The following is a 23,080-nucleotide window of genomic DNA, read 5'->3' on the forward strand; positions in this document are numbered from 1 at the left end:
ATGCAAGATCCAGCCGGCTCCACGTCCACAACTATTCTTGGCACATCCTCGCCTGGCAGTAGATTCATAAATAAGTCTCTGCAACACTCAATTAATTGCCCCCCGTAGAACCGTTACATCTCTCTTGCAGTTTAATCATTCCCTGCATAAGCATCTGCTCAAAGAAGTATAATCTCCTCTCCTACCATGTTCCATGTTCTTCTCAATTCTGAACACTATATTTTCCGAATGGAGATGATCTTGTTTCAAGCGTAGACATAGTCAATCACAATGTTTACAGTGAGAGAATGTTTTTGCAGATTTGCAAGGGGAGCCTCATCCACCTAACAAGATAGACTTTCATGTTCTAGAGAAATGATGAACTACTATGATGTCATGCAGAGACCCGCCATGAAGAGCTTTGCGGTGATTTTAGTTCTGGTGTCTATGGCGACGGTGTCGTCAGTGCATGCAGCGTGTAGCACCGATCTGTCGCCTTACAAACCCTGTTTGCCTGCTGTGATGGGCACGACGCCGCCCTCGCCAACCAAAGAATGCTGCATTGCTGTTAAGTCCGCCGACATTTTGTGTCTGTGTGAGGCGGTCGGTACGACTGAACTTCCCGGACTCAACAAAGAAGCTGCCCTTACGCTTCCACAGCGATGTGGCGCTGTTGCTTTCAGCACGAGAGTTTGCGGGAGTAAGTAATTCTGTAGCATAATGGCGAGTGTAGTAACCCCACCTCTCGATCTCGCCACCCTCTAAGCTGCTTGCAGATCATATTAAGACTCGATTGAACTTTGATTCACAAGGTTTTGGTCTCATGAAAAGATTTCATGATTTTTCTTATGCACGGTGCCGATGATTGCGCAATTGTGTGCTCTGATGCAGAATAAAAATTCTCTTCTTATAAAGCCGATGGAATTGCACTAAATGGCTCAAATTAGGGCTGGCAAGCATATATGCCGGTGATCGAGACCTGTTTTGAACAACAGAAGCTAGACTTCTGTTTACGGTCTCTTTCAGTACGAATAAATTCTCTGATTCTGTGTGAGGATTGAACTTTTACCATACATTTGAATAAGCATGGTTATCAGATAACGTTCGATTTCTTTAATGAGGACATCTGTAAGACGTATACCTTCATTCCAATCAGGATTTAAGTTTACAGATTTGAAGAAATAGAATGCAGTTTGACTGCAGTGTTTATCTCCATAGTTGTTTTTCTTTCAATTGCTTCCTGGTCATTGAACTGTCGACTTTATTCTCGAAGTTACCTTACTCAAGCCAAACGATGCTGACAGCTAGCAAGAAGGATTGGTGTTTTTTTTTCCTTTGAACTATCGCTAATAGGTATCTTCAGTAGGAGCCCTATTAACTTGAAGGCTACGCCAGTCTGGTTTTACAGAAGCTCAAACGTAATGCCGGTCTTCCTTGGGCTTTGTGATCAACGCGTCCAGTCCGTCTGCCTAACTTTGATTACCAGATGAAAATTGGACCATCTTTACATCGGCCACGAGCAGGGATCCACAGAGGCGTAATGTCTTCGCAGGGAGTGGCTTCCAAATAACGGCACCGGAGATCATCTCATACATACCCACATTTCCATTCCTGAGTAGAACGAGTGTGCAGGAATGCGTAGTCCATGAAGTCCTGTTGCTCGTCCAACGCTGTGCACCGTGTGGAGCCTAAACCACCAGATTTCCGTTGGGCTGAAGCTCTCGAGTGCAGTTATATTGGAACCCGTCGTTGCAATGGGAGTATGACGCTCAACTCGCATTCCACTCGTACCCGCCGTCGAGACCTCTCTTGTGAGTCCTCTGGCAGAAACTCGAACGTCGTGCGGAACGTCCCAAGCACCACTGCCGTCTCCAAACTGTGGGGCGTTCTCAATTTAGTAGCGAGACCACAGAAGCCCACCAACGGCAGCGTGATTAAGTCTTGTCTGATGAGGCCTGCCACATCAATACCGCCTCTGGCAAAGTCGGTTGTTATTTCGTCGCTGGAAACGGTTTCGACAGCTCCCACTGTCATACGCGGGACCTCCTGCAGAACTACTCGCATGCAAACCAGCAAGAACCCGACGCCACGAATCGCTTTCGCCATCTAATAACCTGCAGCAACAACAACAAAAACAACCCAGTCTCCTCGTCAGAAAGTCCAAGACTGTTCACCAACGGTCCCAGAAAACTCCACAAAACCAACACCATCAAAGGCCTGAATCTACGAGGTCACAATACAGATATTGTCCACACGTCCGACTGTCCTCGACTCGTCTGGCACAATTCAAACCCGCCGAACCGGATCTAGTACGAACTCACATGACATAAAACATCGATTAACATAATCATCCTTGCAAGCATCCGATGTGGCTAAAACCAGTGCAACGATACAAAGAGAGTCGAAACTCAATCGCAAGCTCGACCATGACAGAATGCTAATCCAAAGTCGAGGAGTGTGTGGAATGGATCACAACTGGATCAATCTGCAGTTACGGTGCACAGATGGGAGGCATGTGGGCTGATCTTGAAGGATAGATTGGCCACTTACTACAGAACTCAATCAGATTGCATCGATGCAGTTCAGTGAGACACTTAAATCTCGGCGATGTTCATCTCCAGCAGCCCGCAAGCCCGAACTCCGATTCTTCGACTCGTCTTGTGCGGCGATTGGTCTGTGCCTGATCGCCGAACCATGATTTTTGCTAGTTTGTACTGCACACAGCGGGGATGTTACATATGATATATTCTATTACTTTGAAGCGGAGTCATATTTCACATAGATGGAGCTTCACGTCTATGATGCTGATGATTTCTGGAAACGTAGATTATAGTAAACGGAATAAAATAAAATAAAAGTTTAATACAACAGTAAGTGAATTGGAATGGAGTGGAATTTGCATCCGCGAAATTGTCAATTGGGTTGTGGTTTGTTTTTGATACAGTCAATTCTTGTGTTTGTCTTGTGTTTGGATTATAAAAAGTATGAACTAATGTTTGCATAATTGGTGGTTGACTGAATAATATTTTATAGAAATGAATTGTTGTTGTAATTATTGTTATTATTATTATTATGCAAATATGCTAGTAAATTGTGTTTGGCTTCTATTTTATCATAAGGAGGTTGTAAATTACTTAAAGAAACTTAAACTGTGTGAAGAGTTTAATAAATTGAGTTTAATAAACTGTGTGAAGAGATTAATATATGCACTTCAAAAAAATATGTTTTAAAGTTATTTAGAGTTATTTAGTATAAAATATGTTGATTTTTAAAGTCTTTAAAATTTATTCATATCAAGACTATTTTTTATAAATGATCTTCACCAAATTGGGGTTAATATTTTGCAAATTAAACCAGGCAGAAACAAGTTTCATATCTATCATAATTTTTTGATCTTTTGATTTTTAGGATAAAGTCAAATGAAATAAACAAAACTTGAAACTAAATTTAAAAATCTATACTAATAATACATGTATATTAATTGCACTACAACACCCATTAGATATCTCCTATAATATTGTATCTAATGGTTTTTTTTATTATATTTTGTTGCAATTATAATACATTATAATCAATGTTTGATACCATAGTCTTAAAGAAGTTTTGTAAACTTTTTTATTTTATATCTATTACTACATATTTTTTAACATTTAAAATACTTTGATTCTTAATTATTTTACATCCAAATTACACAAGGTCCAAAATATTTATAATTGATAAGTTTTATTTCAAAAATCAAACCAAATATTATTTTTATTTTTAAATTCATAAATTTTTTGAAAAAGTACATAAGATATATTTACAAAGCATAGCACAAATAAGGTATTCTCTATCAAAACAAACACACATGCCCAATGGCACAAGGTTGGCTAAAGCATGAGAGCAGCAACTGGGAGATAAGAGATGTTCTCAGTGTTCTCACTAAACTTGGAGGAAGGGCTTGAGCTTGGGCTAGAGAAGGTAGACTAGTTAAAGATGGGTTAGTCATTGCATTAGACAATTGTGAACCATTACAAAGTGTATGTTGGTAGTGGACACAATCAACTTGTGGTAGAGTAGCATAGGGTTGGAGGTTATGTTCATTACTATTAATTGGTGTGAGTGTTACTAAGTCTAGACACTTTACATAGCTACGTCACTTGCTTGTTGCTCCAATAGCCCTTGTAATATGAGGTACCTATACACACACATAATTTCATCAATTTGTGTGTTTGTTTATTTGTGTTGTTTTGTTTTGTTTTTAACATAATAGGGATAAACCTTGTAAAAGGTCCACCCATATCATTGATATTTCACTATTGAGATATAAAACCCCAACCTCTTTAGAACTACTTTACAACCATGGATGTACATGCCATCGTCTTGTAGTTCAATCTCCAAACTCAATAACTTGGTCATTAATCTAAATAGCCTATCCATAAACTCACAAAAACCAATACAAAATTCTCTACATTCCACACTCAATCATCAGCACATCCTTCACCTTAATCAATACCAAGAAAAGCTGTTTCTTTATTTTTACCAGTTGACGTGTCAACTAGAATCAATAAATGAGAAGATGTCCAATGCTTCAATGCACAAAAATTAAAACCAGGTCTTCTCACAAAGCCATAACATATACACAAAGGGGATTGGAATGCTGACGGGGCTCTATAATTGAAGTAAGAATATTCTACAAAGATTCCCACACCCGCTTCGGATTTGCAGGTGTCGTGTATATGCTTACCGTTTCCTTCATCGGACTGATTACATTATTGCGATGCCGTCGTATTAAGCCCCGTTTAACGTCTTGCTGCGCTTCACGCCGAAGCTTGTAAAAATAAATTCTGTGCGCCGAGAGAAGCGGTGAACTATTGCGAGATTGTTGCTTATGATAGATTACGGTCCCGCCACGAGGTCGGAGACATTGGACATAAACTTGCAAATAATCGTCTACTTCCCTACGGTAGGGTGCTGATTGCAGCTTAGGAAGGCCTTGGAGCTGGGGAGCGATGGCTGGAAGAGGACAATAGCACGTGAGGGTTCTGGTTCCGAATTGGTTTCAGCTGTGGCCGAAGTCTGGCGCATGAGAGTTTGGTTGAGTGCTGTCCGGCTCCTCTCGGGCCACAATCCATCCGCGGTGTTAGGGAATGAATCTCGATTTTTTTTTGATCACGTGGTGGCGTTAGTTGCGTGGTGGAGTGGCTTGTGAAGATTCTGTTGTCAGAGGCGGAGTCCAGAAAGTGGACTTGGTATGTAGAGTTCGTTTCTCTGCGCTTCATCGCTTGGAGCTGCGAGAGAGCTTGTTGCTTGATTCGTTTTTTTACTTGTTGTTCAAGAGTGTTTTTTCTTATTTTGTTTGATGGATAGTTTTCATGCGATCGCATTTTACTGCGTCGACTTAGAGCTACTACCTGGAAGACAGCAATAGTTGAACGAGCTAAACATTTACCGGTGTGCGAAGAAATCGAGTGGATTGTTCGACAGATAAATAATTCGAGTGTTTCATTGTGATGATTGAAGGGGACGACATATCCTTGATTACCTCAAATCGAGAGATGTTACGCAATGGATCTAGAGTGAAATGGTTGAGTAGGTTGTGAAAGGTGAACGGATCTGGCCAGAATCTCCAAAAGAGAGCACAGTTATGCATGTTTTCGTTCTGTCGTATGTTTTCCATCACTTGCACAAATTCTCTTTGACCTAGTATGGGAAAAGCAAAGAATGCCGACATGTTTTCCTGACTAGTTTATTTATGTGTATGTGTAGTGATTACTCCTCTCCTCCATTCTTTTTGTAAAAATCTGTTTAATTTTTTAATCCTTTTTTATCTCCGCATTTTTTGCCCTACATTTCGTTGGGAGAGGCGCAGTAGCAGGACTCTTTTGTATCAGTCCTCTTAAGCTCTTACGTACATGTCGTCGAGTTCCAATGAAGTTGCGCTATTTTGATTAATCGTGATGATCGAATCAGACGGATCAGTCATGTTTGCCAGCTCAACCTCCCAGAGCTGGATTTGAATGTAATGGCTGAAAAAATAAAACATATTGGTGTATTTTGCAGTATTAGAGTGTGCGCATTGAACGGTACTTGGCGAGTTGGATTGTATTTTTCTCTACATGAGAGTGAACACAACGCGGCAAGGAGGTTATTCAAAATAGTAGTGTGATTGTGTCTGATCAACTTCTGCCCTCGTTGGTCATCAGTGGGACCTGCATCAATTGTTGCATGCGAATTAAACTAGGGCGTTTAGGAAATGGAGACAACCAATGACGCGCTGGATACGACGGTCTCTCACAAGAAGACCGTGGCCGTCATCTTGATGGGCGGACCTACCAAAGGTATAATTTCAGAACTACAGATTTCTTTACAGACTGTCTCAGTTCTAGACCAGTGAGCTGAACACAAATTAGGGTATGCATCTGCAAGTAGATTTCTTATCGAATTGTCTCGGGTTTAGAGCGCGCAACATGGACCTGGTTTGTGATAAGTTTTGCTCCTTTTCGCTTTTGTTTTTACCAAGCGAACATGATTTTACCTACTTTTAAGGGTTACAAGTGCACGTTTGCAGTCGAGGTTTTGGTACTGTGTCAACCTGCTAGATTTTGGACGCATCGATCAACATCAAGAGCTACAAATAGCGCCGTGGATGTTGCGAATGTTTTACACTGAGAAGCATACCTCTTATTTCATCAGTTTTTGAATGTATTCAAGCAACTGAGATGTTTGAATATCTGCCCTTGTAATCTGGCTGTGACTAGGTACTCGGTTTAGGCCTCTCTCATTCAATTTGGCGAAGCCTTTGTTTCCCTTGGCGGGCCAGCCCATGGTACACCATCCAATTCTTGCTTGCAAAAAGGTATGCATTGTGATTATTTATCTTAGAAATGGGGAAGTCTAATCATTAAATAAGGGTTTAACATAGATCATTCTGCAATCGATTTGTGCAATGTAAACCCTTCACACGTTTCTTCATTATGACCTCAGTTGTAAGGTATAAACAATTGATTGCATTCTGCGCATTAGATGAAGGCGCGATGTCTGAATGTTTGGATGTAAGTGTTGTACTCGTTGCAGATACCGGACTTGGCACAGGTATATCTTATAGGATTTTATGAGGAAAGGGAATTTTCCTTGTACATCTCTACACTTTCAAATGAGCTCAAAGTTCCCGTGAGGTGAGCCAGAATACTTATGTGGCGTATTAGTGTTCCTTTATTGAACAGTCACTCTCTTCGTTTCATTTAACGCGACTATTTTCTATTTGCCCTTGGTTAGTAGTAATTTAGCGCTTTAAGCTGGTCACAGGTACTTGCGTGAAGACAAGCCTCATGGATCTGCGGGTGGCCTTTACAAATTTCAGGACTTAATCATGGAAGACGATCCTGTAAGGCTTGCCTTTCCTTGTCTCCTCGTGTGCATTTACTGTTCTTGAAAATTTCTGCTGAATGCTTTGTGAAACTGCTGTTTTACAAATCTGTGACATCGTCTAGTGCTCTATCGTTTGTCAAGTAACTGTTAATGTTCAGCATTATTTTTTTAAGCAATGCTGCAGCCTTGGTGCTTACAAAATCTGCAGTACTTTCGTTGCAGGGAAACGATAACAGTGTTAAACGATCGTACTTTTACCTTTGCCTAGTACACAAGCATATTACTGACATCAAGTGATGTCTTTGTTTCTTGCAGGCTGATATTATTGTATTGAATTGCGATGTTTGCTGCAGTTTTCCTTTGACTGACATGCTTGGTAAGCTTGCGGTTTGCAAATCTGTTTACGAGTTTGAGAATGGTTCTGACCTAGTATTTTGTGAGATAGGACACGTGAGTCCAATATTTTATTCACGAATTTACGATGCATATACTTCGGCGTGATTATTGAGAAGGTTTGGAGGCACTTATGGGCGCGTCGTGTTAGAATTTGCAATGTTTTACATCTTATTACATCATTGTCTTTGTTCATTACCGTGCAGAGGCTCACAGAAATCATGGGGGTATGGGCACGCTTTTAGTTAAGAAGGTATCTTCCCTTTTTAATTTTACCTCTTATGTTATTTTTTTGTTTATTCTTATTGCGGTTAAACTATCGGTTGAAGCTTTTTTTTGTCTTATGGGGATATTTGTGGTCTGTAGGTGTCAAAAGAAGTTGCTAGTGAATTTGGCGAGTTGGTGGCGGACCCTAAAACAGGCGAGTTACTTCATTATGCTGAGAAGCCAGAGACGTTTGTAAGCTTCTGAACCTACTACTTTTGGAATTTTATTTGTCTTGTTTAAGACGGAGTCAGATGAGAATCCTGCTTGTACTGATTTATTGAAAAGCATCTTTTGGGTAATTAGTTTAAGTATTTGCTCAGAATGTGGTGGGAATTTGTACGTTGCATCTCAATTATGTGCTTCTAGGGTAGTTCAGTCGCTACCCGCTAAGTTTAACAAACATCCCATGAATTTCCTTGACATTCTGGTAGTTCTGCAGGTGAGCGACTTTATCAATTGTGGGGTTTATATCTTCACACCAGAAATTTTTAGAGTCATCAAAGATGTTACTTCCAGCAAGCACGAAAGATGTAAGCTTTTTGGTGTCCTCAGTTGTAGCTGAAGAACAGTTTCCTCCTTGTCATGATTTTAGTTCTTTTTAAACTGATATGTGAAGGTTGTTTTGGCAATTAATACAGTCATGCTATAACAATAACAATAGGCGTTATTAGAGGTTTTCTATTGTATATTGAGGTTGTTGAGGTTGGCTTCAGTCATATTTTTTGGCTCCTAGCTTCTGGCTGGATAGCATATGCATCACAAAATTTTACATGCAAAAGCATATTTTGCTATATAAGAGCGTTTTCAACATCAATATATATGTCGGATGTTCTTAGTATTTTATCATCTCATCCTAGTTGAATTTAAAATGTAGCTTTGAACTAATTCTGCAGCTGTCGTACGTCGGCTGTCAAGCTTTGAAGCTCTTACCATTTCAAGTAGCAGCAAGTAAGTGCCGAGGTCCTTGGTGAGATAGATAGGGGACTTTTTCTCTCTTATTTTGTTCGAGCTGGAAAAAGTAAAGTCTCCTTGGGGCTGTACTTGCCTTCGTATCACGTGCTTTCTATTTGCATCAGTTAAAGATATTATTTAAGAATGATTACTTAATGTACCATAATGAAAGAAGCACTAAACGGTAGTTTCTAACAATGAATACTGGATGTGTTGGTAGGTACACACTGCAGGCCGATTTTGTGAGGCTTGATCAAGATATTCTAACCCCTTCAGCTGGCAAGAAGAAGCTCTACACCTTTGAAACCAATGAGTTCTGGGAGCAAATTAAAACACCTGGGTGAGTGCAGAATCTTGTAGTACTTCTGATTATGATTTCTTTACTAAAGACTGATTTTATTGTACCTCCTACATCGTATCTGTAGATTAAAAGATTACTTTTTGTCGTTGGGATGTCGATAGATTGTGCGTATGAAGTGCTTTTGGCCAATTCTATATAAATGAGTTCCTATTGTAATTAAAATCTGGAATTTCTCTCTGCTTATGTTGTGGGACATCTCTTTTGTGGATGCCTGCGGGTGCATTCAATTCTATCTGTCCTATTCTTAGGTTGAAACATGTTTCTGTTCCAGATCCTGAAATCTTTATGTCACCAGCTTAGTTTTCACGTTGATAGTCAGTAGTTTGCGGTGGAAGGTGGTATAGTATGTGTCGCCGTTCTCTTTGTTGCCTTGATAATCAACAGTATTCTTTGGTCATAACGAATACATGGTGTCGCTGTCTCTACTTTTCATTCGTGGCATTGTAAGGACACGATGGCACGTGGTTACTGATGAGGGGAAAATTGAATTCCAGAATGTCTATCCGCTGCTCGCTGCTCTACTTAGCACAGTACAGAGTGACAATGCCTGAGCTTTTGGCAACTGGAGATGGTAAGAAGTCACCTACAGTAATCGGAGATGTCTTTATTCATAGATCTGCCAAGGTGCATCCAACTGCAAAGGTAAAGTTGTCCCTGCTTGTTTTGACCATGGCTTTGGTTCTTAATCCTTTGTCCTATTAGATTCTAGGTAACACAAATAATCCAGTGCCTGCATTTGCGTCCGAGTTGCTCTTCTTCGAGTAGTTTGAATTTATTTGCAAAAATTGAAGCCTTCCTACGTTGTTTTGTTGATCTTGAAGCTGTAAATTGTCTAACTGATTGTGAAAATAACTCCATGATGTGGGAACAGCTAGGGCCTAATGTCTCAATATCAGCCAATGCTCGTATTGGCCCTGGAGCTCGACTCATACATTGTATTATTCTTGATGATGTTGAAATCAAGGTATGTACTTCGTTTCAATCTTCAATCTTACAGATACAGCAGATCCTTTTCTTGAAAGAACTGATATTTATCGGTCGTCACGCTTAGAAAATTACGTCTTTGAGCTGCTTTTAGATAGTGTGTCTGCGAGTTACCAAGTTGAAGGAACATCGACGCATTTCCCTGCTGCAAAACTCAAGGTTGATCGACAGTGTTACGATTCTCTAGAAATCTTACTTAATGATATTATTGGACTTGCGAGATTCTCTGGTATATTTCACATGTGTTGTGTCACTCCCAGCATGTCACCTTGCATCCTTATTTAATTTTTGAAAAACGTTCAGGAAAATGCTGTCGTGATGCACTCTATAGTGGGCTGGAAGTCTTCGCTTGGAAGATGGGCCCGAGTTCAGGTAATGATTCTGTGCAGACATGCGTTAGGAAGTTTTTAAATTAAATACGAGCAATTTTTAAAAAAAGTAAATCAAGTTTAAAACTTAGAAGGTGAGGAGAGGTATTGCCACTAGTGATTTATGCCAATCTTAGAAAGTGATGTCTGTAAATTAATTCCGCTTACACGTTATGGTATCCTTTGATCATTTATTGATGCAGGGAGGAGGTGATTACAATGCCAAGTTGGGCATCACCATCCTCGGTTCGTTTGCTAATCCATTTTCAATACATACTTCTTTATAGTCGTGTGGTTGGAGCTTGGTTTTGTCCTGCTTGAATGTATTTGGAGATTATTTGCAGAGAAGGACATCATTTTATGACTATCTTTAGTGTCTTGTTTTTGTAGTAGGCGCTACAGAAGGGCGACTGAGTTTGTTGTGTGACGCATTATTAACTTGCAGCCCAATTGCTTTAACTAATTGCAGGAGAGGGTGTGGACGTTGAAGATGAGACTGTTGTTGTTAATTGCATCATCCTACCTCACAAGACTCTCAATATTAGCGTCCAAGATGAGATCATTCTGTAATCGCTGGCGAGGATTATTCTAGGAAACCTAGAAGCATATAGACTACCTCATTATCTGATAGGCGATCTGTTTAGTTGGCTATCATTAAGGAAGCTAGACCACAGGTTTGGCTGCGCGGACGGAGGTTGATATAAGATGGGTATTCCATGATTGTTATAGGGTGAGAGTAATGAACGTGGTGTGAGCAGGATCTGTTCTGCAAGAATCATCTATGTATTATGTTAGTTCTTTGAGAGTGCTATCATGCACCTTTGTACCATTCAACTATGAGCAATCCGTCTTTTAGGTAGTGAGGATCTCATGTTAGATCTCACGCTGAGAAAAGACTCAGCTGTTGTTTGGCGGAGTCCTTGGGTTTGATCGTGGGGTATGAAAGTGGCAGGCTTACTGATTCCGGTAGTCCTGTTCGATAACGCAAACACTAAGGCGATGGAGCGTGTTGAGGTATACACTATCAGAAAACTTTCTGTAGTATTCCTTTATTCCTCGTCCCAATTATGAAAAAATTCGCTCTTATACCTGAAACTTTTCCAGGGAATTATGAGTTAAACACACAGCTTTGATGGAAGAAACGACTGCTCCAGTTTGGGTCTACATGGTGATTGATACTAGTTAATTTTCTGTTGGGTGGTTTGCGCCGTCGCGCGACAATCACGCTTTGAGTGTTTCGAATCGTTACTGTGATATCCTCCATTTAGATTTGGACTTGTGTAATTACATTTGTTTCTTATAATTGTTACATCTCGCAGCTTGAGCGTGATATTTTGGGAAAAACAATTAAGTTCCCAAGGATCAAATTATCAACCAGATAGCCTTGGACAATGAATGAATAAAAATGAATGAATCAAGGTGATAGCAAAATTTTTAATAAATGTAGAGGTAATAGAACATCGTTTAAGTCGGAGATATTATCAAAGAAAGCCATGAACCCTCGATTCAACCACAGGATAGGAGGATGTCTGCCCCAGATTCACGTCAACCTACACTCACGTAGGTCAACGAAAGTTGAAGCGACTCTCGATGTGGCCGTAGCAACATGGCCTCCAGGCATTTGCGAATGTGGGGACTTAGGAGGAGTAGGCTTCAATCAAAGCTGATCAAGCACAGGGGATAGTCTAACTCGACGTTGAATCATAAAAAATATTGGATTTTAAGGAGATGGAATACATTGAAAACTAAACCGGCCTTTTAGGTTACACACCAGAGGCGCCTCTAGTTCACATTGACGAATAGGTATGTGTCTGCACGACACAGGAAACAACTCTTCGATTTAGACGGTGAAATATATGAATATTGCTTTGTTTCGTTACTTTTCCCCCATCAGAGTGATTTCTTCGTCGTTTCATGCTCCTTTTTCACAAGTGTTAAGAAGTTTGTGTCTTCAAATAGTCGTCTCTTTCCTTCAGCCAGCAATCGGCAAACTCGCAGTCTCTCCAGGCTTCAAACCAGGGCCCCCCGCATGTGAAATGGATAGCCTTGGGTAACGATGCTCCCCCGTCAGGAACTTCATTGTGGCCGACTAAGAAATTCCAAGTGAAAGGAATTTCGCCGATCTCTACATCCTCTAGCCACATAAACCTGAACAAACGCCCTTCCGACTCAATGAAACAGAACACGCCATATCCGACTTATAGTGGATACATTTATAAGTAGCAGCTGGCATGCGAATTAGACTCTCAGGAGCCGCAGTTTGATGATGCACATTTCCTTGTGGAAGGGATTATCCTAACAAGTGCCCAGATATCCAACACAAAAAGTGGAAACGTTGGAACAATCTAAGGACGTTGTGTTGTTCTTCCACAAAAGTATCCAAAGGTCCATCTTATGTGAGCTGTGCAGAGAGTCATGTATGGTTCCGTAATTAATTGTTTCATGAAAGGATCTAAACTCGCGATTGAGGAGCTTCTTCACAGATGGAAACATGCTGAATTATGCTGAGGCCTTCTTCTCGCACAAGTGCGATCACGACAGCGTGACCTGGAAATGATCATCCGAAATCAAGGCCATTATTGATGCAGTGTCCGGAAGGAACCATTAATTTTGCTGGAAGAGAAGAACGTATTAATACGAGTTTTGGTCTCTACTTTCCGACATCGGGCTTGCACTTCCAGTTGAAGCGAAGTGCTTCTATTTCCAATTCGTAAGAAATATTCGTTGGAGTAATTGTGATAGTTAAAGCCTTATTGAAGTTCAGATTTACACAACATATCGGGTAGAACCGCCACGCATGTAATGCAGGACACAAAGCTTCAGTAAAGTTGAGATACAATTCTCGAACTCATCCAAAGCAGTTCTGACTAGGATTTCAAAATTTTCCAACTCGCTGCAGTGCGCCGGAGTTAGGATGCCACGTACCTGTGAAGAAACGCGCCCGATTCAGAATTGATTAGTTCCGGGGTCAGCACCCTGTTCTTTGGATGTGAACAATTATACAGCACCATTGAAGACCAGTTCTTGCGAAGATAAGAAGTTTGTACAACCCCATCCATTTTGACTGTCGCCTTAGGAGTGTAATTATGTTTTACGCACATAATAGCGAACTGATCGTCAACAAGCTCAGCCAACTCCCGCACATCAGTCGTGTACAGGAAGTCGCAGTCAACAAACACTGCCCAGCCCTCGAAACCTGCAAGGAATGGCGTCAGAAACCTCGTGAAGGAAAATTCGGTACTTTCCGTGGATTCCCGAGAGCGTGCGTAGAGGCCTTGTTCCACGAGGTTCTGCAACTTTAGAGGAATAATCTCTACGTCGATAGTGGCATGCCTGAGGATTGAATGCCTGCACACATCATACGCGATTTCCTCACGAGAGTCAAACCCTACGAAAATCCTGAGCTTCTCCAGGCACTTCCCTGTCCTAGTGATCACCGACTCTTTGCTACCATTGACGTCATCGATCTTGTGAAGGCGTTGGGATGAAAGCGTCGGGCAAGCAGGAAAATCTGGCGTAGCGTTCCTGCAAAGAAGATCACTCGAAGACTCTGTGTGTGCAGAGACATCACACTGAGGTTGAGCACTAACGAGGTGGATATCCAGAGTTGTAACAGACAACGAAGGTGGAAAGTTTCTTCGGTTCGATTCGTCGTCTTCAAACATCAAAGAACAAGAGCGGTGGAACGAGGAGGATCTCGACGCATCCAGAAAGATAGAGGACGTTTCAATCGTGAAGGTTTCTTGATTTGTCATTCTGAATAAGCTCTTTCCTATTTCGACAGTGTAAACCAATTCTCAAAAGAGAGAAGTTCGAGGAAAAAAACAAAACAAAACACTTGTCGAGATTACACCAAAACTTCAGTAACTAATACCTCACGTAAATCCACTCATAATGCCCCAGCAGGCAACACGTCCAAAGGCAGGAGGATACTCAGCGACATCGTGCAGCTGCCTTATGCCAGACTGGAATCTCTCACAAACAAGAATGCGGATGAAATTACAACGATTTGTGAGAACGTCCACGGCGTCAAGAGGATTGACTGGTTTGAAGAAGAGACAGTGTAAAGAAGACAGGACAGAGAATGCAACTGCAATGAGGAATCTACAACAGAAAGAAACAACAGAGGGAAATTAAATTAAACAAGGGCAGCAACTTGGACGACGTAGCCAGTGAAATACGATTCATGGAAGAGGTGATAAGTTGCAATGGTAATGGAAGCAGCTCCGCCAGCACAGTCACGGTGAAAGGTCACGTCAACCCTCGCGCGGTTTTAGGGCGCCGTGGTTCCCTCCGATGATGTATTACCGATAAGGGATTCCACTGCATTTGAATGCATTCTGGATGAACCAGAATTGGATTTGAATGGGATCACATCCAATACAAACCTTCATTCATCCACGTATATTTTTTACATATAGATATACGATATTGTTTATACAGTGACAAACAAAACCGAGTACAAAATCTGAAGTGCCAACTTTCAAGAGCAATTACAGAAATTTCAATGATTGCTTTATAAATCTGAAAGTTACATGGAATAATACACACAGTCTTGTACACATGTACAAAGTTGCACATCAAATTGATAACTAAACATCCTTCTACAAAGTCAAATCAACAACTATGTCTTGTACTCAGTATTGTTCAAAGAAAATCTTCAAACTTCAATATTTAGTTCAATAACCTTTTGCTTCCAAAACAGCTGAAATCCTTCTTGGCATACTTTTGTATAGTTTCTCACAATCTTTTGCATCAAAACTAGGGTAAATACTACAAACATTCTCCCACAATTCTTGAACACCTCTTGGCCTTGGAGTGACTTGGCTTAAACGTTGTTTGAGAAGGACCCAAAAATATTCCATTGGATTCAAATCTAAAGATTGAGCTGGCCATCGAAGGAGCTGAAATGGCTGTGAAGAGAGCCAAAACTGAATACTTTTTGTCGTATGTTTGGGATCATTATCATGTTGAAAAACCACCTTAGTAGGATCTAAGTTGTAATTCTGTGTGGTACTTTGCAAGTAGGTTTCTAAATTTTTTTTGTATAAGTGTTGCGCCATTCTACCTTCAATTTGATACCAAGCACCCCGCCCAAAAGCAGTCATACAACCCCAAATCATAATTGAACCACCACCATGTTTGATAGTTTGACTAACATGTTTAGGTCCAGGTCATTCTCCTTCTCTCAACCAACACCAAGACCTACCATCTGAGTTGATTAGGTTAATCTTTGTCTCATCAGTGAAAATAACCCGTCTCCAATCATCAACGGTCTAATTTTTGTATTTATGAGCAAAACTCAACCTTGCAAGAACATGTCTTTTGGCAAGTAGATGCTTCTTTTGTTGCACACAAGCACCCAAACTAGCTTCTCTCAAACCACGCCTCAAGGTGATGTCTGAGAAGTGTTTACCTGTTTTTTCTCGAAGTTGTTTTGCAGCTGCACTTGCCGTTTTGAGACAACCAGTAGTGACAAGGTGCACACCAAGTCGCTTCTCTTGCTCTCCTAAAACCTTTGGACGTCCTCCTCTTTGCTTTTCTATTTCACCACTAATCTCCTTCCTCAGATGAGCTACTGAAGACTGACTCATTCTAAGTGAGTCTGCAACTTTTCTTGTAGAAACACCACTCCTAAGCTGCACCAATGCTTGGTGCTTCAATGATTCACACAACCGAGGCATAGAGATACAATTGACAAATCAACTTTCACTATAGATAGTACACAACAAGAGCAACACAACAAACAAAAAATGCCCTCAAATCTTGCAACAAGGAGTGTACATTGAAATTTCGAAATTCAGCAAGAAGAAGCAACCAAAACTGAGTACGCACGTCTGTGTGCTTCTACAACACTTTTCTCATAAACCCTACCTCAAATGATAATGAGATTTTTCATCCATGTAGAGGACTGGATGAATACACACAATAAAAAACTAATTCTATCAATTGACTTATGTATCAGTTGGAAAGATCAATGAATTATGAGTGTTCAGATTTTGTACTTGGTTTTGTTTGTCACTGTACATACTTATGATCCAAAACCTCAATAATTGCATGGAAGAATACTGCAAGTTGAAGTGCATTTCCATGTTCCTTTCAATTTCTAAGATATTCTAGGTGATGATTTTGTTATAAAAACTAGTCAAAACATATATAAATTTAAAAATGTATTAAAAAAATTAAACTTTTATAATGTAGGTTACTTTTGGTGGTATAGATTGGGACCAACATCTTAAAAAAATGACCTCCAAAGTGTCTAATTAGATGGTACAAATTTGTGATACTAAGACTTAAACATCTTCTCAAAAATTATCGTAAAAAAACTAATTATAATAAGGTTGTACTTAATGTGCAAAAGTAATTTAATTTAATTTAATTTTTATTTTAAGTGCACCCATGCAATGGTTATGACAAAATCTTATAGTTGAATTCTTAAGTCTCTATTAAGATTTTGAAGTTACAAATATCAGCACTGCATAATCATAACTACAATTGATGAATTAAATACTTCATCAATTGTAGTTATAAAGAAGTAAACTTGTTAAAGTACAATTATATGTTAAATTTGTTATTAGTAAATGAGGTGATGTTAAATACATATAATAAACTATGACTTAAACCTCTTCCAAAAATAATTATGAATCTTTAGAATCTTATTAGATTTATAATAATAATAATAATAAATCATATGTTACAAATAAATAAAATAATTAAAGTATGTGATTTTGCAAAAGCAAAACATATGTGCTTTTATTATTATTTTTTATTTTGATGAATTAGAAGCTAACTTATATAGGAAGAAGCTTTTTTTTAGTACACATGGTTTTATATTTTTTAATCAAAAGTTCAGTAGAATGAACTCATTATCAACTCTGTTTAAATGGATGAAAGAAGATGAATACTCAGGACATGGTTGTTTTAAATTAAATACAACAAAAATATTATAATTTATAGGTGTTCCAAAAATTAGAATATTCTCATATATTTATTACAAATAAGCAAAAGCATTGATGCAGAAATAAGAGCATAGTTTTTATTTACATCTTTACATTTTTCATATTTAAAAAATAATAATATTAAAAAATTCAATTTAAACTTTGATTATGATTTACAAATTTGGACATAAATGTGTATAAATATGTTTACATTTTTATTTACTTACACAAATACATAAATAGAACATATATGTACAAAGTTTAATTTCTTTACCACATGTTTGTTGTCACACTAAACCCAACTTCACAAATAGATGTTAAGCTACAATATAAGCCCATTTTGGCTATGAATAATACCAAGTTAGATCAAATAGACCACTTCCGAATTGCACACAATAGTGTTTAATTCATTTTTTCCACAAAACATTTCACCAAAAACGGTTCCCATAGAACCAACTCAAATTTATTTTTGTACTTTTTACTTAAAAAAACAATAAATCATGGTTTAAAGTAAATTAATTTAAATTTTATTTTATCAACAACTCTACTCAGGTCTACATTTCGTAGTTGTACATTTTGGCTTATTTGATACCCAAAACGAGAAAATTCTAAAACCCAGATTCTACACGTTTCGCTGCTACAATGAATTCAAAACACGGATCTTTAGTACCTGAAGTGGGTGTATTGGAATTGGGGGGGGGGCACGGTGACGTGGCGATGATAGGAATAGGATACGGATGACCACGTCATCCAGCTGTGCTGGCACTTGATTCAAATCACCAAGTGGCTGAGGAGGCTGAGGGGGCATTCAATTCGAACCCTGTTCCCGGCCTGGGGAACACCGAAACACGACATCCATAGCACGAGTTCCCACCCGAGCTCCCATCCCCGTTCCCACCATTCATCGAACTCTCAAGAGTGGGCGATCTTGTGGGAACGGGAAACCTGTTTTTTTTCCCCTTCCTGGAACGGGCAGCCCGTCGTACAACCATGCAGGGCCAGGTGGCTTATTAACAACGCACCCCACCCAAACCAAGAGAGAGTGACGGCTCGGAATAGGGTTTGGATCCGAAGCAGGTGCCGAACCTAAGGAGGACGGGTCTGGTACGCTCACGGCCATCTTTACACGCGCACCTCATCGACGGCATCCGGCGCCCCTTCATCCAACGGTTCACGGGGCTCCGAGGGCTGTCTGTGTGTCTGTGGTGCACTCTGCCTCGCTCCGTTACGCTCATTGTCCACAGAGTCTCTCCTCCGACGTTGCCGAAGCCTGTTCAAATCCCTCGAACTCACATATTACCCCTTCCGTTGCTCCCTTGAATCCTCCGCCCAGGCTCTGCTGCTTCCTCCCCTTCCCCCCTTCCCTGCAGATTGGCGTCGCCTCGCGGGCTCGTGTTGAGCCTTTGTAGATCGCCGCACAGCTCCGAGTCATGGTATGTATTGTTTATTATCCCCACCCCCCCCTCCTCGAATCAATACAAATAACGATATTTTTATAGTAATTTAATTGCTGTAGTCTACAGTAACTGTATCTCGTTTGTGGCGTACTGCGTCGATTGCTGCCGGGTTGTGGTCTTGGCGAAGCGACCGGTGCGTGGAGATTGCTTTGTGGATTCTATAGCCAGTTCCTATTTTTAGGGATTTGCGCCTGTGGGTTCGATGTCCCTGGTAGTGTGAGATTTGTGGATCCTTCGTTGGTTGAGTGTGGTGGGATGTGTCGATCCTGGTGTGGTGGGATGTGTCGATCCTGGTGTGGTTATGAGTTAGCTGTGTTATTTGGGTCGCGTTCTTGCATGTTTGCGTTTCGGTGGTCAGTTGGGTTTTTGATCTCTCGGACGAGCCCTTGGGAGATGGAGTTGGGTGATGGTTAGCTCTTTTTTTTTGTTTTGTTTGCGCAGGCTTTGCCAGGGCAGCAAACCCCCGACAACTGCCCAAGCTTTAAGCTCGTCATTGTCGGAGACGGAGGCACAGGTGCGATTTCTGACAAGCTGTTGGTGATTTCAATAATTATGTGTGCTGGATTCGCCCTGCATGTTGCATTATGGTTCTGTTGTATTTCCTTATCTCTGCAAGGGTTTTAGAGTCCTGAGTCCTCCCCTCTCCCGCCCTTCAAAGAGATGAAGAGTTGAATATGTGCTTTGTTATTGGTCGTGGGCGTGATTGTATTTTGAGTGTCAACTGTATGAGGTGGTTTGGTGCAGGAAAGACCACCTTTGTGAAGCGTCATTTGACTGGTGAATTCGAAAAAAGATACGAACGTGAGTATGATCTGAACATTCAGACTATTCTCTTTACAGCATCATAATGTAAATTTTGTAGACGTTTTCACTTGATTTTAAGCTGAGTTTCCAGAAACTAATGACTCATGGCGTAATACTGGTTTTTGCAGCTACCATCGGTGTGGAGGTTCACCCACTTGACTTCTTCACCAACTGCGGGCGTATCCGATTTTACTGCTGGGATACCGCTGGACAAGAGAAATTTGGAGGGCTTCGTGATGGCTACTAGTACGTAAATTCAAGAGCTGATACCTCTTGTGTGAACACTGCTTGACTTGACTAAAACTCACTGACTGACATGTTTTGTGTACTGCAGCATTCACGGTCAATGTGCCATCATCATGTTCGATGTTACTGCTCGGCTTACGTATAAGAACGTCCCGACATGGCATCGTGACCTTTGCAGGGTGTGTGAGAACATCCCCATCGTGCTGTGCGGGAACAAGGTGGACGTGAAGAACAGGCAGGTGAAAGCGAAGCAAGTAACTTTCCACAGGAAAAAGAACCTGCAATACTACGAGATTTCTGCGAAGTCTAACTACAACTTCGAGAAGCCCTTTCTATATCTTGCTAGAAAGCTTGCCGGGTAAGTTGATCTGACCCTATTGAAATGAAGACATCTATCTTTATACTCGACGGTGTATCGATGTGCAAATAACGTTCTGCAATTTCTCAGCACATTCTGACCTTGTGCGAATCTTTCTGACAGTGACGTAAACCTGCATTTTGTGGAGTCTCCTGCACTGGCTCCTCCTGAAGTTCATATCGACATTGCGCAACAGGCCCAATACGAGGCAGAACTTGCTCAAGCTCAGGCTTTGCCTCTTCCCGACGACGACGATGAAGCCTTTGACAATTAGATATTAGTGGTGGTGACCCAGCCTAACGTGAGATGGAGGAAAGGAAAGGGGCTGGAATGCATTGAATTTTGTACTCCTGTACGGATATTGTTTCGGATAGTGCCAGTTTGGTGTTTTAGAAATATAAATATTACGGTTTACTGTTCCTTATTCCGGCTGATCATTTGTTACTTTTTCAAGTGGCTCTGTTGATGCAGCATGGTCGATTAGTATCATGGCCGAACGTCGAAGTACTCCTTCAAACACTCATGAATCTTGGCAGTACGCTATTGTTAAATCAATGTTATGAGAATGTAATAGGAAGGCAAACTCACAACACGTAACATGAATCTTCGTCTCACACATACATCCGAGTTTGTCTGGATTGCATATTTGGCTTGATTGTAGATGAACGCAGAGATCGCCATACAGAGATAGACCCATCTGAAGAATCGCCTGCATTTAGCTAATTTGCCACCTAAGTAAATCATATTTGATGTTGCAAAGCTTGTGAAGTATGTGTTTGATTCAATTAGTGCTGCATGTTTGTGAGAGGTGAATGTTTGCATGATGCTATTCCTAGCGGAATACTGTCCTCATTTTGATTTATTTTGTTTCATGAATTATATATATGAGTGAAAAAAAATGTTTTAGTTTTTACGGCTCTCTTTCCAACCCGGCAATTTTTTAGTACTCCCAAGATGAGTTTAATAAAAGTGTATGGCATGTTTTTCCAAGAAAATCAGATCAATAAATTGTAGATATAGGGGCACTGCACATTTTCTAATCATAGGAAATTGCCCTTCAAATTGAAATGCCAGACCACTTTTCTTCTCCCTTAAGTATGCTTATATGAAAAGAACATTATTAATTTTTATGTTATTTTACTAATCCATTGTGAGTTCTCAACCTTACTGTACTTAATTTTGTAAATTAGTATGACTGAAGATAGAATAGTATATCGATACATCTTCTTGTCATGTTTTATTACAAAAGTTGTGATAGAATTGCTTACATGAAGATGATGGCACATATGAGTAATCTCAAGACATATTACATACAATTTATTTTCACAACATTGTGCAACAATTTGTAAAATTAGTAATGAGCCAAAATCCATACTATGGTAAAAAAATTTTTTGTACATTTTTGCACAATTTGCATTGGTTTGGGAGAGGTCTTGGAGGTTTGTGAATGTGGTAGGTTATTGGCTATAGGATTATAACAAGTTGTATGCTTGATATCCGACTAGTCAGTCTGATATATTGGTATAGACAACAAAGTTATCCTCACAACTTAGCCATAGTGAATAACAATGTTGTCCTTGCAACTTTGATATTGGATAGCTTTTATCTTCTTTGTCTCGATTGCTTGTGTGGTTATTTCTTAGAATGAAGTAGTGTTACATTCTTTCGTCTATTGACTATATTAGTCATAACACCTTAAAAAATTGCTATTGTACTATCTATATTGTCTATGCTTGTATTTGGTTTCTTTGATCATCCTCTCAATTCTAGATGTAGCCATGTCTTGTACGTGTGAAATGCTTCATCGATGTTGTTGATGGGATTGGTCTTGCTATTGTCAATATCCACAAGTGATGCAAAATTTGTTGATAGAGCATATATTGTGGTCTTGATTGACATCTTCCTACTATAAGTATTGGTGATTTCAAGTAGGATTGACCTTATTTATTGCTATATTTGCTTGTTAATATTCTTCATTGCTAGTTGTTGTGTGAAGCTATTGCTCCCTACATAATGGTTCTTAATGTACTTGATGTTATACTTGCATTGGTGGGTTCTTTTGTAGGGGATCTATCACCATAAATATTTTGTCTATTGTTTTGTGTAATGATGGGTTTGAGATTGGTTGTAACCATGCTTACTATCATGGATGAAGAGCACACTTTCGTGACAATAATTATAGTGGTGATATCATCTTCCATCAAAGTGGCTCTAGAGTAGCAAAGATATTGTACTTGGTCCATATGGTGCAAAAATACTTTATCTTTTTGGTGTTGTTCTAATGGAAGGTCTAACATGATGGTAGAACTCTCTCTAAGCTTTGTAGGCGATTTATAGATTATTTGGCTAGTGTAGTAGGATACTTAGTCCCAATTGAAGCTACATTTGGCACATTGGACATTCCATAATATGAGCATTTTGAGAATATATCAAAAGGTATTTGTGGTGATTTGTACCGTGTTTATGAAAACTATGTGGTTTATCAAAGTTGTAGGATTGAAGGTGTTGTATAACATGTCATTTTATTTGTGCAAAAGAAATAGTTGGTTCAAATTGCAAAAGATGTTATGTAATTCTCATGTTGGCTCAATGGCAAGGCAGTCATAAAAGGCATATTGAATTGT

At 39.9% G+C, this 23,080-nt stretch overlaps 4 protein-coding genes across 13 annotated transcripts; 3 read left to right on the forward strand and 1 right to left on the reverse strand.

Moving 5' to 3' along the window:
- The first annotated feature begins 11 nt into the window (after positions 1–11).
- Positions 12–1,192, forward strand: LOC112273204 (uncharacterized). Of its 4 annotated transcripts, XM_090245439.1 has the most exons (3): positions 14–166; positions 382–679; positions 871–1,192. In XM_090245439.1, the coding sequence occupies exons 2-3, from the start codon at positions 391–393 to the stop codon at positions 873–875; spliced, it is 294 nt and encodes a 97-aa protein (XP_090101565.1). In that variant the 5' UTR covers positions 14–166; positions 382–390; the 3' UTR covers positions 876–1,192. The 4 variants fall into 4 exon arrangements, with proteins under 4 accessions (XP_090101564.1, XP_090101565.1, XP_090101563.1 ...); XM_090245438.1 differs by having other exon boundaries at positions 12–166; positions 382–893; XM_090245437.1 differs by having other exon boundaries at positions 30–166; positions 300–893.
- Positions 1,193–4,723: 3,531 nt separating this feature from the next.
- On the forward strand, positions 4,724–11,512 carry LOC112273283 (uncharacterized). 4 transcript variants are annotated; one of them, XM_090244943.1, is made up of 17 exons: positions 4,724–5,210; positions 5,482–5,564; positions 6,022–6,299; positions 6,720–6,817; positions 7,036–7,136; positions 7,267–7,345; positions 7,645–7,705; positions 7,929–7,975; positions 8,089–8,181; positions 8,429–8,519; positions 8,883–8,937; positions 9,161–9,280; positions 9,796–9,943; positions 10,173–10,265; positions 10,589–10,657; positions 10,857–10,899; positions 11,123–11,512. In XM_090244943.1, the coding sequence occupies exons 3-17, from the start codon at positions 6,215–6,217 to the stop codon at positions 11,221–11,223; spliced, it is 1,284 nt and encodes a 427-aa protein (XP_090101069.1). In that variant the 5' UTR covers positions 4,724–5,210; positions 5,482–5,564; positions 6,022–6,214; the 3' UTR covers positions 11,224–11,512. The 4 variants fall into 4 exon arrangements, with proteins under 4 accessions (XP_090101069.1, XP_024357622.1, XP_024357624.1 ...); XM_024501854.3 differs by lacking the exon at positions 5,482–5,564 and having other exon boundaries at positions 4,746–5,210; XM_024501856.3 differs by lacking the exon at positions 5,482–5,564 and having other exon boundaries at positions 4,770–4,994.
- Positions 11,513–12,349: 837 nt separating this feature from the next.
- LOC112273284 (protein CDI) lies at positions 12,350–14,794 on the reverse strand. Of its 4 annotated transcripts, none has more exons than XM_024501861.3 (2): positions 13,579–14,794; positions 12,350–13,402 (listed from the first exon to the last, which is right to left on the reverse strand). In XM_024501861.3, exons 1-2 carry the CDS (start codon positions 14,406–14,408, stop codon positions 13,396–13,398), a joined length of 837 nt encoding a protein of 278 aa, XP_024357629.1. In that variant the 5' UTR covers positions 14,409–14,794; the 3' UTR covers positions 12,350–13,395. The 4 variants fall into 4 exon arrangements, with proteins under 4 accessions (XP_024357629.1, XP_024357626.1, XP_024357627.1 ...); XM_024501858.3 differs by having other exon boundaries at positions 12,350–12,801; positions 13,579–14,793; XM_024501859.3 differs by having other exon boundaries at positions 12,350–13,200; positions 13,579–14,790.
- Positions 14,795–18,839: 4,045 nt separating this feature from the next.
- LOC112273699 (GTP-binding nuclear protein Ran1A) lies at positions 18,840–21,076 on the forward strand. The gene is made up of 6 exons (XM_024502785.3): positions 18,840–19,024; positions 19,490–19,562; positions 19,793–19,849; positions 19,981–20,098; positions 20,187–20,456; positions 20,580–21,076. The coding sequence occupies exons 1-6, from the start codon at positions 19,022–19,024 to the stop codon at positions 20,728–20,730; spliced, it is 672 nt and encodes a 223-aa protein (XP_024358553.1). The 5' UTR covers positions 18,840–19,021; the 3' UTR covers positions 20,731–21,076.
- Positions 21,077–23,080: the final 2,004 nt, after the last annotated feature.

Source organism: Physcomitrium patens, chromosome 20 (genome assembly GCF_059467195.1).
Source record: "Physcomitrium patens ecotype Gransden chromosome 20, ASM5946719v1, whole genome shotgun sequence".
NCBI classification, from domain to species: domain Eukaryota; kingdom Viridiplantae; phylum Streptophyta; class Bryopsida; order Funariales; family Funariaceae; genus Physcomitrium; species Physcomitrium patens.